Source organism: Balaenoptera borealis, assembly GCF_965194805.1.
Source record: "Balaenoptera borealis genome assembly, chromosome: 9".
Classification (NCBI taxonomy): Eukaryota; Metazoa; Chordata; class Mammalia; order Artiodactyla; family Balaenopteridae; genus Balaenoptera; species Balaenoptera borealis.
Window position 1 is genome coordinate 1857873 of NC_138873.1, and position 13423 is coordinate 1871295.

At 40.9% G+C, this 13423-nt stretch overlaps 1 protein-coding gene across 13 annotated transcripts in view; it reads right to left on the reverse strand.

Annotated features, from left to right (window-relative positions):
* The window catches only part of AFDN (afadin, adherens junction formation factor), a 134390-nt gene that overhangs the window by 75560 nt on the left and 45407 nt on the right, over positions 1-13423 (reverse strand). For all 13 annotated transcript variants that reach the window (XM_082405781.1, XM_082405779.1, XM_082405784.1 and 10 more), the window contains exons 5-6: positions 12117-12277; positions 5022-5179 (exon numbers count right to left, since the gene is read on the reverse strand). In XM_082405781.1, coding sequence (XP_082261907.1) covers positions 5022-5179; positions 12117-12277 — 319 coding nt within the window. The remainder of the gene's footprint in view (positions 1-5021; positions 5180-12116; positions 12278-13423) is intronic.

Consider the following 13423-nt stretch of genomic DNA (forward strand, 5'->3'; position numbering starts at 1 on the left):
AATACGGCAGAAATTAAAGAAAGGAAAAAAATGTCATAAAGTTCACTACCACATATCCTATCAAATGCACCTTTATGGAACTGAGGATTATTTAATAGATTTATATACACTTAAAATTTAACATTCCCCTGGCGAACACTTGAGCGATCCCAAGTGTCCGGCAGTGGTAACTAAGCTCCTGCCCTTGGGCTCACAGCCTAACAGGGGCGCAGCTGGAAAAGGGTCAGCCCTCTGTTTAGCAATGCAGACCCTATTTATACCACTGTTTTACTGGTTTTATCCTAAGAACAATTTTTACAGCAGTTATTAACCAAAACTATGAGGAATATGTATCAAAATCTACCATTATCCATGGACACAATTATTCTTTAGGTGTAAATGTATTTTCCATACATACACTAATGCTTGCTCCATATTGCTATTTCTCCTGAGCAGGAAAGCAAGGAAGCCAGCATGACAACAGGGTCCCCCTCTGTTTCAAACTCACCTGCAGGAGGAAAACGCCCAGCGTGGCCTGAATCTCAGGTTCTTTCCCTTTAGAGAGAATGCGTGATTATCCCGATGACCTATCCTCCCAACCTCGCCCTCCCAGCCCCTCCCCAAAGTAAGGCAGGTTTTCAGTCTCTTTGCTAATAAGACCAAAAGAAAGAAAAGGCGCAGCAAAAAACAAATACTCATGAGCAACCATCTTCCTCCACCCTACAACGAAATGAGCTTTGCTGTATTTCTTTCTGAATTCTAAATGACACAGGCTCAACGTAAACAACTCAAATACAGAAAAGCATAAGGAGGAGGGGAAAAAACTCTGTGAGGTAAGTGTATTTTCCTGACCATGCTTTCTATAATTATGCATTTATTTTACAGAAGAAGGTGCATGGCTTGATCACATGTAACATTTTAAAGTCTTCTGTTCCCCTCCCTCCCCTCATGTAGGTAGTTAAGCTGGTGTGTATCCTTCCTACGCATGTACCTTTCTTGGTGCTCACGTATACATACACACAGAATTTTGTTGTTTGGCTTTATTGTATGGTGACTTTTTCCAAAAATAGGGTATTTTATAAAATGTAAATATGTCAAAATGTTTCATAATGACAAGGTATTCAAAATATTCCTTAAGTGATGAGTATTTAGTTTATTGCTATAACACACAACACTGGGGAAAAAAGTCTTTACAGAAATACACTCAGGAATTTACTGGCTATTTGTTTATTTTGACGTTATAAGTAATATTTACCACCGTACTTCTAAAGAATATTTTCAATCTCAGACAGCACCTCCACTCTGAAACGCGTGCTGCGGAGGATGGCCACACAGCGATCCCCCAGACGCTCCTTCCCCGTCGCCGGGGACTACCTTCTGGCGTGCTAGAGTCTGTTCTGCGATACCCTGTTTTTCTCTTTCTTGGCCTCCGCCATGATTTTGCTGGAGAATGTCCTCCAGCACCTTACTGAGAAAGGCTGCGCGGGTGGTAAATTTTTGCCGTGTGTGTCTTGAAACGTCTTTATTCCACCCACCCAACGCTTGACTGAGAGTCTGGGCTAGAACTCAGTTCCCTCTGCATCAGAAAGCCCTGCTTCACTGAATTCCAGAGTCCATGGTTACTGCTGAAGTGACTGGTGCAACTGTGTCCCCCAACCCTTTATACAAGCCTTGAATCTTCTTCTTTGGGATCATTATCCTCTCTTTTTCTCTAGTTTCCTGCAGTTTCACTACACCTTGGCTTGGGCCTTTTTCAAAGCAACTGTCCCATTAGTTAGTGGGCCTGATTTTCAACCTAGGGACTCAAATCCTTCAGTCCTGGGAGACGGTCTAGCATTGTTTCTTTGGTAACTTCTCTCTCTCCATTTCCTGTTGCTTTTTCTACCTGGTCCTCCCCTGGGCTAAATTTTGAGATATTCTGCACCGATAATCTAAATTCCCGACCCCCTCTCTTTCTGTCCTCTGGCAGATTTCCTCCGCTTGCTCCTTCATCCCTCCATCGACATCCTGCCCCCACCCCCTATTTACCTGGGCTTCTCGGTCCCCAGGAGCCCCCCGCACGCTCTCCTCCCTGTGCTCCGGATGCGCCATCCGTCCTGCCGCCGAGCCTCTTAGCTTTCCCACACTTCCATCTGCTTTGTCTCTTGTATCTCCGGGTTCTCTGATCTGTCTGTGTTGGTCTGTCTTTCATTTTAAAGGCATTTGCAAATGTCTCTTGAGTCTGGGCCGTCCGCTCACACTGACAGCGAGTCACAGGAAAGCGGACGGCACCGGCGAGGACGGCTGCTGGACCAGACGTCCGAAGGTCAGCTTCCGTACAGACCTTTCTTCTCTGACCAGAAAGTGCCTTCTGGGAGGAATCCTTCAGTCTTCTGGGCACAGCCTTCCCCTCCATCCTCCTGCTTGTGGTAAAGACCCTGCTATGCCAGTGGCCCCCAAAGCCAAGGCCTCCTCCCCCATCCGTTTTACTCTGGCCTTCGGATGGAGAGACGACGCAGTAGCTGGATGGGAAGGCAGTCTGCTGGAGGCTACTACTGCTTATAAAAACTTTCCACCCAATTTGTTTTCAGCCCAATTTTCAATGCCGCCTCAGAACGTGCTAGAGCCCCTCATGCCTGAGTCTGCTGGGGGCTGGGATACAGGCAGCTGCGTGCTTCCCCTCGGCCGGCCCCTGTGCAGGTCCAGCAACTTAGATACGAACCCGCCCGCCTCCTCAGAATCTCATCGACAACGGCGCTGCCAGCCCTTCACTCATCTCTTCGTCCTCGCGCACGTCCACAGGGCTTCATTCCTTTTTTGTCATCTCAGTGGAATAAAAACATCCGTTTCCTCATCTATTTTCAGATGAAAACTGGGCTTTATTCATAAAATTACAGATCTACCAAATGGTTTTTCCAACTGAATATAAAGTCTTAGCTTTTCAGAAAAAAGAAAAAAGCCATAAAACTCAAGCAAGGCCTTTTATTTAATTCTCTCTGTAGCAACACTAGAAAACACTGCTGAGAGCTTACAGAAGACCACTCACTCTGTCCACAGCCCGGAAGACTGAACATTGTTAGGATTCTGATTCATCTACAGAGTCAATGCAAACCCAGTCACGACTCCAGCAGGTTTTATGTAGAAATTGGTAAGTTGGTTCTAAAATTTATTTGTAAATGCAAATAACCTAGAATAACCAAAGCAATTTTTAAAAGCAAAAGGAGAAAGCAAAATTGGGACTTTATATGATTTTAAGACTCACCATAAATCCACAGTAATCAAAACAGTTTGGTGTTGGCGAAAAGATATAAGATATATAAATGAAACAGAATAGATTCCAGAAATAGAACCAAACATATATGGCCAATTGATTTTCAACAAAGGTGCCAACGCACTCAGTGGGAGAAAAGAAAGTCTTTTTTTCTCTATCTGTACAGAAAAAAATGAGCATCGACCCTAATCTCACACCATACACAAATGTTTCCTTGAAATGGAACACACAGACCCAAATGTAAGACCTAAAACTATGAAACTTCTAAAATAAAATATAGGTAAAAGTGTCTGCAGCCTTGGAGGAAGCGAATTCTCATACAGAAAGTACAGAGCACTAAAAAGTTAACGAGTTGGACTTCAACAAAATTAATAAATTGTTACTCATTGAAAGATACCATTTCAAAAATGAAAAGACAAGCCAAGCTACAGACTGGGAAAAAAATATTCGCAGTACATGTACCATACATAGGACTTGACATGTATACAGATAATTAGGGAAACTCAAATTTCTTCCACAATGAGATACAACTACACCCATCAGAAGGCCTAACAGTTAAAATGGTTGACCAAACCAAGCATGGGTGAGGGGCAGAGCAACGGGACCTCTCATACATGACTGTGGCGAGGCAGATGGTATAATCAGGTTGGAAAAGAGTTTCTTTAAAAGTTACACATACGCCTCCTGCGGAGCCACTCACTTGCGTATTTACGCAAGAGAAAAAGCACTTGCATGAGAAGACCTGCACGTGTATGCTCACAGCAGTTTTACTGTAAGAGCCAAACACTGAAAACTGGAAACAATGCAAACTCTATCAACAGGTAAATGGATGAACAAAGTGTGACATATCCATACAATGAAACACAAAAATACAAAGAGGCGTAAGGAAACTTCTGAAGGTGAAGGAAATGTTCATTGTGCTGACGTGCCCAAACTGATGGTATTATAAACTTTAAATACATGTAATACACTGTACTTTAATTATTTCTCAATAATCTTGGTGAGGGCAAGAACTAAAACAAGTAACCACACTTTCATTATTTAATAATCAATTGCTAAGATGAGAGAAAGAAGGATATCTTCTTAAAAAAATCTACTTCCAATGAGATTCTGACAGAGAAATAATGGTTATAAAGAAGTTATTACATACTTGTGACTGACTTAAAGGTTAATAATTTTCCAAAAAGTTTGTCTTAGAAGAGAAAATCTGCTTGGTTTTACTTAGTGTCACCAGTTCAACTCTGAGGCGTAAAATTTCACTGTATTTCTTGAGTACCAGGGTCAAAGATACACCCTTTATCTCCAAGAAATTATGGATGACTACTAAACCTATCAGCCAAATGTTGGTTAATGATGAACAGCAAACCAAGATTTATTTAAAGTTGGGTCGTTATGACACATCTTAGTAAAAACCCTAAGAAAAAAATCATTAAAGCAGATTTTACTAAAATAAAATTGTTACCTATATATATGCAAAATAAAAACTGGAAGGATATACATCAAAATGTTAATAGCGCTTATCCTTTGGTATCAGAACTATAGAGGATTTTCTTCAATTTGCCTTTTTATACTTTTCTTAGTTTACAGCAGGAACACATATTACTCTTGTAATGGAAAGGAGAATGTTGTTTCTTATATATATTTATGCATGGTTTCAGTTTACCAGATTCTAAGTGATACAGTGTGGAGAAATTCAGCCTAAGTTTAACTTCATTTAAAGAATATCTTTCCATTTAAATGCAAAGTTCTAGCACGTGTAATATGGGTAAGTACCAACGTGGCAGGTACTCACGCGGGCAATGCAATAATCCTTAGGATTTTCTTTCTCCAGACCGTACTTCTCTAAAGCTTCAGCCACAGCGAAGTCTGCAGGATCTGTGGTAGACAGCAGGATCGTCTTGTAGGGAATATTTGGTTTTAAACTATCGGCATAAATTCTCAATGTTCCACCTGAAAAAAACATTGTGACATCTTTGATCACAACTTTTATTCCAATAACAGAGATCTGTATGCTAATTCTATCCCCACTTCCTGGTAGGCGACACACACTGGCAGGGACATGCTGACCCAGTGATCCTGTGCTAGACAGGGTGAGTAATTCTGTGTGACTAGGCTGTTTCTGTCCTCCCTTCAAGCCCACGCAGTTTTTATAATGACGAACTGATGTCCACTGTGGATAAAGGACAGAAAGGGAAGAAACCCCGGAGTTTCTGGAAAGTGCTGTTCTTTCTTCGATTGCTTTCTCATTGCCTTACCTATACAGCGTTAGACATCTACTTCCCCCATTTCCGCTACTTCCTGACCAACAATCTGAAACTTAAAAACCCCAAACAATATTAATCCCACCAAATAACTCAGTTTTTTAAAAAGTGAACCAGAAATCAGGACATTTCAGGTGCTGGAGTCCAAAGACATTTCATAAGGAACCTGCCACCAAGGCACCGGGCTCTATTTACATTTCCAGGTGCTGCAAACCAGAATGTCATTTCTAGCTGTGAACTCATTTGGGAGGAAAGGAAGTCAACTAGAGCAGAGCAATTTGGATATCCTTAGCTTTTCTTTTTGTTAGTATATTTCTTTTTAATGCAATCCTACATATGCTATATTACTGACATTTGTGGTGTCATAATTTGCTTTTTACTTATGATCTAAGATTTTTAAGCCCTAAAATCTTAAGTCTAGCTGAAAGACTACTGGGGGCAGGCAGGCAACTCAGGCAAGGTGCCACAGCCCCATGCTACGTGGGACCTCGGGGAGGCTTCCCGACTTCCTTTTCTCACCTCTAAGTTAAAGAGAGCTAGATTAAACATCTGTGGATCTCTTGAAGCAAATTCTAAATTTCTATGACTCCTTTTTGCCTCTTCTGAATTCTAATGCAGTGATTCTGGCTACTGAATATTTCTCACGCCCTCTTTTTCAGTAAGTCTGGCACACTCTGCATTATGACAACTTGACTACAATAAAATAATGCTGGTCTTTTAAGAATAATCAGCAATGACACGGGGAGGGGAAAGGGTAAGCTGGGACGAAGTGAGAGAGTGCCACGGACATATATACACAACCAAATGTAAAACAGATAGCTAGTGGGAAGCAGCCACATAGCACAGGGAGATCAGCTCAGTGCTTTGTGACCACCTAGAGGGGTGGGATAGGGAGGGGGAGAGGGAGGGAGATGCAAGAGGGGGGAGATATGGGGATATATGTATATGTATAGCTGATTCACTTTGTTATACAGCGGAAACTAACACACCATTGTAAAGCAATTACACTCCAATAAAGATGTTTAAAAAAAAAAAAAAAAAAAAAGAAGAATCAGCAAGCCCAGGCTGGTATTAGACTGAGGACCTGCTGACACAGGCCAGGGGTCAGGCTGTCTCCAAACTCACAGGGATTAAGGCCCCCCCACACCGCCCGTCCCAACGCTGAGGACACAGACTGGTCACTGTCCTCGGCGCCAAACAGCTTGCAACCTGACTGCGGGGTCAAAATCAGGGGGAGAAAACAAACAAGAAACAACATGAAGACATAAAATATGACACCAGAAACACAAAACGTAGGGGAGGGAAGTAAAAAATGCAGATCTTTTACAATGTGTGTGAACTAAATGACTACTAGTTTACCACAAGTAGATATAGATCAACATATATGAACTCCATGGTACCCACAAATCAAGAACCTACAATAAACACACAAGAACTAGAAACAAAAAGACACAAGAGTACCACTAAAGAAAATCATCAAAATACAAGGGAAGAAACAGAAAGAAGACATGAACAGAGAAGTACAAAAACTAGCAGAAAACAAGTCATAAAATGGCAGTAAGTACATACCTATCAATAATTACTTCAAATGTCAATGGACTAAATGCTGCAATCAAAAAACACAGGATGGCTGATTGGATAAAAAACCAGAACCACCTATGTGCTGCTTACGAGAAACTTACTTCAGAGCTAATGACCCATACAGACTGAAAGCGAGGGGAAAGAAAAAGGTATTTCATGCAAGCAGAAATGACAAGAAAATGGGGGTGGCAATACTCCTATCAGACAAAATAGACTTTGGAGCAAAGTCTATAACAGAAGACAAAGACGGGCATTATAAAATGATAAAGGGATAAATACAAGAAGAATACTCAATTCATATATATGCACCCTATACATGAGCACCTAACTATATAAACAAATACTAGCAGACATAAAGGGAGGAACTGACAATAACACATTAGTAGTAGAGGACCTAAATCCCACTTACATCCATGGACAGATTAGTAAGTAAATAAATGGATACAGTCTAATTCAAGAGGTTTTTAGTTTAAAAGCATAATACCATAGTATCATCACAACAGAAATACATACCTCCCAATTTCCTAAGGAAGGGGAGATAGAAGAAAAGTTAACATTTTAAAATTCTACCATCGACTAAAATCTGTTTGTATAAATATACATTTCAGTTCTAAAATTAAGGGAGGATTATTCCCCTCTTCAGAAGATGAAGAAAGCGTGGCCCACGGAACACAAGGGTCCCTACCGGAACCCAGCTCCAGAGTCCGTGTCCTAGCACTCCACACCTCCAAGGCTATTTGTTCACAAGAAAACTGAGGCAGAAGGGCTGACTCCCAAGGGCATTCTGAGGTCAATTACACTTGGAAGACATCAAGAAAGTAAATACATCTGAGTGTTAAAAATACTTTATGAGCTCTGGGGCCAAGGCTTGTTACAAGTTATGACTTCTGATGTGCCGTGAAGTGAGTCAGACAGATCTCTTTAAGTACGTCATCAGAACTTGGGGAACCAATGCTCGGGTTAACAAGACAGGAAAATTACAGACTCGGCTGTTACTCTCAGGGAACCTTACCCACCCGTGACAACATTCTTCACCAACCTGAGAGCTAAGCTAACAGCCTCAGTAGGTTATAAGGATAGAGTTTTCTAAGTTGTTTATTAAAAACCAACCAACAGAACACTTGAACTTACTATATTTGACTGCCTTAATATTAACCACAAACAGCTATTCTGCCAACAGTATCCAGTTTTTTAGGGTTTCCTAGAAGCTTGTACAGAAAAATGTTCCTTCCACCCAACCATCCCTGTAACATACAAGCTCTACTCTAGTGGGTGTTTTGCTGTTTCTTCTCCTAATCCTCTGGAGGTTATGTTCCTGTTTTCTCGGCCTACTTCCCAACAATGGCCGTGTATTACCTGTATACTTCCTACCTCCACCAAATCTCTTCCATGCCCATGATGTTGCATCCCGAGAACAGCTTGCTCCCGAATCTCTCTCTCCACCTGGCACCGCTGGCTAGTACTCCGCCACCGAGCTGGCAGCCTAAAGGCATCCCCCCCGCACCACGCCGGCCCCTCCCAAGACACACAGACGAAGCCCGTCTTCTCCTCCGGATGCTCCTTCATCCACAGACCCACATCCATCCAGCTCAAAGCAGGGCGTCATCCTGAAGGCCTCCTCTCCTCAGAAAACTCAGGCTGGTGCTGCTTCCAGATCATCCTCTCTCTTAACATTGCTCCCGCTTTTCTCTCTTCATGGCCACTGGCCCCGACTGAGCTCAGAGACTCGGTCCTTCCGGGGCCACACAAGCCTTCGAAGGGGGACACCTGCTTCTGACCACAATTCCCTCAAATCAACCCTCGATTCTGCTCTCAGAGTAACCGCTCCAGATTGGAGGCCTGGGCTAAACTGAAAGCGTTCTCAATCCCTAGCTTAAAACTCTTTCAGCAGTTTATTAACCGATCATATCAAATATTTCCATCAAAGTACCCCCAGTGGCACAGGAAAACAAATGTGGATCTCTGGGGACACAGGCTGAAGTTACCTGCAAAAAGTTTCCTGCTTTATCTTAACAACACACGTAACGTTGCATCCTGACCCACATTAAAGACACACTTTTTATAAAAAGCTTTTGTTAGGTTACTTATAAAAACGGACACTGTAAGCCAGCTATCCGTAGTCTGACTCACATACCCCTGAGCCTACACTTGAATGTCCCTCAAGGGGTCACTGAGGCGGTTACTTCCGGAACGCCGCCAGGCTCCCCCCCGTGCTCGGAAGCGCGGTCAGCACGTGGCAGGTACCGCTGAGCGTTCTCGCCCTTCCTAAGACTTTACGGCATTTCTCCTTCCTCACCTTTGTAGTTTCTCCCTCCTTTCTCCTTACTCTCTTTTTCTTGTCTTTTTCAATTCCTGATTGAACAAGACAGAATATATACAAACAGATAATCATTTAGGTCTCAAAAGCCATCTATCAAATTATTTATAGAACTAATAAGGCTCTCAGTGTCCTAGTTTTTTTGAATCACCGATACTATAATTCCCATGAAACATATAATTAAGACTCAGTTCACACAGGCACAAAGGGTCAAAACAAACATGTGATGCTGGAGAGACAACCAGGTTTCAGGGCCGGCTCCCACCGTGGCTGGTGCCGTATGACACGCCACCCTAACACAAAGCTCTGAGCGAGCTCACAAGAAATGGGGTCACCAGCAATCTCTGTCAAGTGGGCAGAATCAAGCAACCACGCATTTCAGAACCATGGTCCACAGGCTACCTCGTGAATGGAGATAAGGTAAGAGAGACCACTAATAAAATAGAGAATAACGCCGCTCCCACGAATATGACGCGAGTGAGGGCACAGCTTCCCCTGACAGATCCAACCTGCTGCCACATAAACATATCGGATAATAAGAGGGTCTGGATAGGGACTAACACCCTTTGACTCAGCCTTGGAGCCGAGAGAATGGCCCACAATTAAGCAACCTTCCCAACCAAAACTGCTATAAATCCGGCTTCAGAGAAAAGCCGCCAGTCCCAACACTCAAACCCTAAAACTAGTGAGTAAGCTAGCAGGTCGCAGCATGCAACAGGGTGGCGCTCCGCCCTTAAGCGCCTGAGTGCAGCGCTCCCGAAGAGCCACAGAGGCGATGACTTACCAGGTCACACATCTTTAGGAAAGCCTGGATCAACGGTACAGCCTTCTAATACAATGGTTTTTTTTGAAACAAATGATTATGCTATTATTTTTTAACAAGTAAAACTACTTTATTTTACTTGCTGAGTATAATTACAGGTTAATTACAAATAAAAGTTTTATATCAAATGGCTAGAAATACACAAAACCAATTTATAGCTCACAGAGTAGTCATGTGCTTTAACTTCTCGTTTTAACCTTTATTTCCCTCAGCAATACAGGGTGATCTCCAGGAAACGTCACAGTGGGACATGTGTACAGGATGTTGCCTTTGATTCAAGGGGTCCACAGGGACAAAAAAGCTGGACTTCTCTAAATGTACCTTGTTTTGCAGATGTGACTTCGAAACTGTTAAACAACACTAAATTTTAAAGAAGCAAACCTTCAAAGTCAAAAGGAAAATAAAACAAATAAACCTAAGTGCAAGTCAATGTGGGTATATAATCACATACACAGGAATCGAATATGCGATTTCAAACACAGCACAGATTTCACAAAAGGCTTAAAATGTTTTCGGTATCATACTGTTATTAATAATAGCCCTATTTTGATTTTGGTATTATAACTGATTAATATAATTATGTTGTAAATAATTATTCTGTTGTTCTTAGGAGGAAGAATTTTACCTTGAGAAAAGACACCCAGATTTTCTAAAATCAAAGTAGTAGAAAACCAAGTATTTCCTAAGCTCTGTCCGCTGAACAGGCTTAGAAGCAAAGACTAACCAGTAACAGGGAGCACTGCTAGCAACCAGATACTCATCCCAGCAAAAGGAGCAGGATTCCTCCGAGCAAGAGCCGACTCCTAGGCTGGGGCAGGAGAGCACGAGGTGAGCAGACATCCCAGCCTACAGGGAAGCTCTCAAGATCACTGGGCCATGTCACAGACTCGGGCGCCAGCTGGAAGACAGCCCCGCTGGCTCGAAGCGACCATTCAAGAATCAGCAAGGTCAATAACCGCGACAGATGGACAAACATTGAGAAGCTTTACATCCATGAGCTTATTAAAATTTTACAAACCACTGCTCACCTGCGGATGACACTAAGGTGAGTATTTCTGTCCCACCGCCTCCCACCAAAAACCCTAACCCTGTATCTGTACCTAATCAAGGAAAACAAGAGGAAAAAAGCGGTAAACCGCACAACAGGATGCCATCAGCAAAACCTACAAGACATTCAATCTAGGGTTTTAAAACAAACCAACAGATAAGCAAACTGAGAGGTAAAATACAAGAGAGGAGAGGGGATTTTACAATGAAAGACATAAAAGACAAATTAACCAATTGCAAATGCAATATTTAGGTTTTATTTGTATCCTGACTCAACTAAAGGAATTATCTGAGGCAATCAGGAAGATCTGAACAATGACCAGGTATCTGATGATTTTTAAGGAATCACTGTCAATTCTTTTCTATGTGATAATGGTACTATGGTTTGCTTTATTTTTGTTTTTGCTTTTTTAGAATTGTTACCTTTCAGGAAAATATATCAAAATATTTATGGATGAAATAATGAGAAAGTTGGGATTTGAGTCAAAAATAACACAGTCTGGGAATGAAAGCAATATTTGTAGAAGCAGAGATGAAACATGTGTTAATTATGAAAGCTTGCTTGGTAATAAACACATGGGAAGTTCATTATATCTCTATTATTTTGTATATATTTGACATTTTCCAGAATTAAAAAAAAAAAAAAAAAAAATAAGCCATACTGGGGATAAATACGTAACTAAACGTATTGAAGGCAAAACTGACTTTGCACCAGACACACATGGCACACACTTGCTATGAACAGGCTACATCACCCATTAACTTTACTTATTCAAGGCCTCATGCATATATAAAAAGGATTATTAAATTAATAGACTTTACAACAGATATAACAGAAAAACAATTCAAAGTCTGCACCTGAATCAGGTCGCCCATCTGAGCTCCGAAATTCCTGCATTCTCTTTTCCAGTTTTTGTTGTCTCCGTCGTTTCATAACCACCTCGGGATTAGAAATTGTTCGGGTAAAGCTAGTTTCAGGCATGTCTTTGTAAACCTCAGCAGCCAGTCGAGAATTTTCACTGTAAGGAAAAAACGGCAATCACAAGATTTTTTAAATTTTATATTAGAAACAATTATACTGAAATCATACGAAACTCAAAATGGCAGATGTTATTTGGCTACATAGTTCTGCCATGTACCATTCACCATGTGCTAATTACTACGGATAAAGAATAAACTTCCTCTCAATACAAGCTAAAATACTGAACTAAGCAGAAATTTATAATTACAATTTTATAGTGAGTTTATAGAACTTAATTATTGAGTATTCATTAATAAAGCTAGAAGAAAAATGTATAAATTATACATTTCAGTTATCTCTACCACAGTTATCTTAAAATAGACTAAATGAGGGATACAACATGCCAACCACTAGAAATAAAGGACTGAACATACTTTAGTTTAGTAAAAATCTGTCTTCAAATTACAGTAAATCTTGAAGAACTCAAACAGCCTGATTTTTTAACAACTAAGAGATTTACCACCATTCACTCTCTTGAAGCTAAAGTTTTAAAAGGAAATTGCTCCAAAAGTTCCTATAACGAGTCAACTGTATAGAATGATGAGTTGAAAACTAAATATTTAGGTAAGACTGATATGCTTGACTAAATTTTGATAAATATACTTTAAGGATGCCATTTTTAAAATCATAAAATAATTTCATTAAGTCACTCAAGCTTCGAATCAATCAAGTTAAACTTAACTCATTTTAAGTAGCTCATTTCCTTAACACAAATAATTTATCCCCCTATAAACTAAATAAATAGAACAAACTGTAGCCGAAGTTTTAAACTCTCCTTTTCCTTGATATTTTTCATATATGAACAATCTATGTATACAAGTTCTTTCTCTTGCATAAATACACTAAGTAGAGCCTTACTATGTAATACTGTAGTCAAGAGTTCATGTGCATCCCACAGGCGTCTCTGCCTAACAGATTAATATCTAAATCCATTTTGGATGCACTCTACAATGGGCTCAAATTCCCCTCTAAAATAAACTCCCTTCACCGACAAATGGTTAATATCCTCAAGACACACACAACACTTAGAATCAACCAAAAAATGGAAGAAAGACTTGAAGAGGTCACCGCAGCAGCAGCAGAATATAAACAGTTAATAAACGTGCAGAGCGACATCTACCTTGTTAATGATACAGTAAGCTCG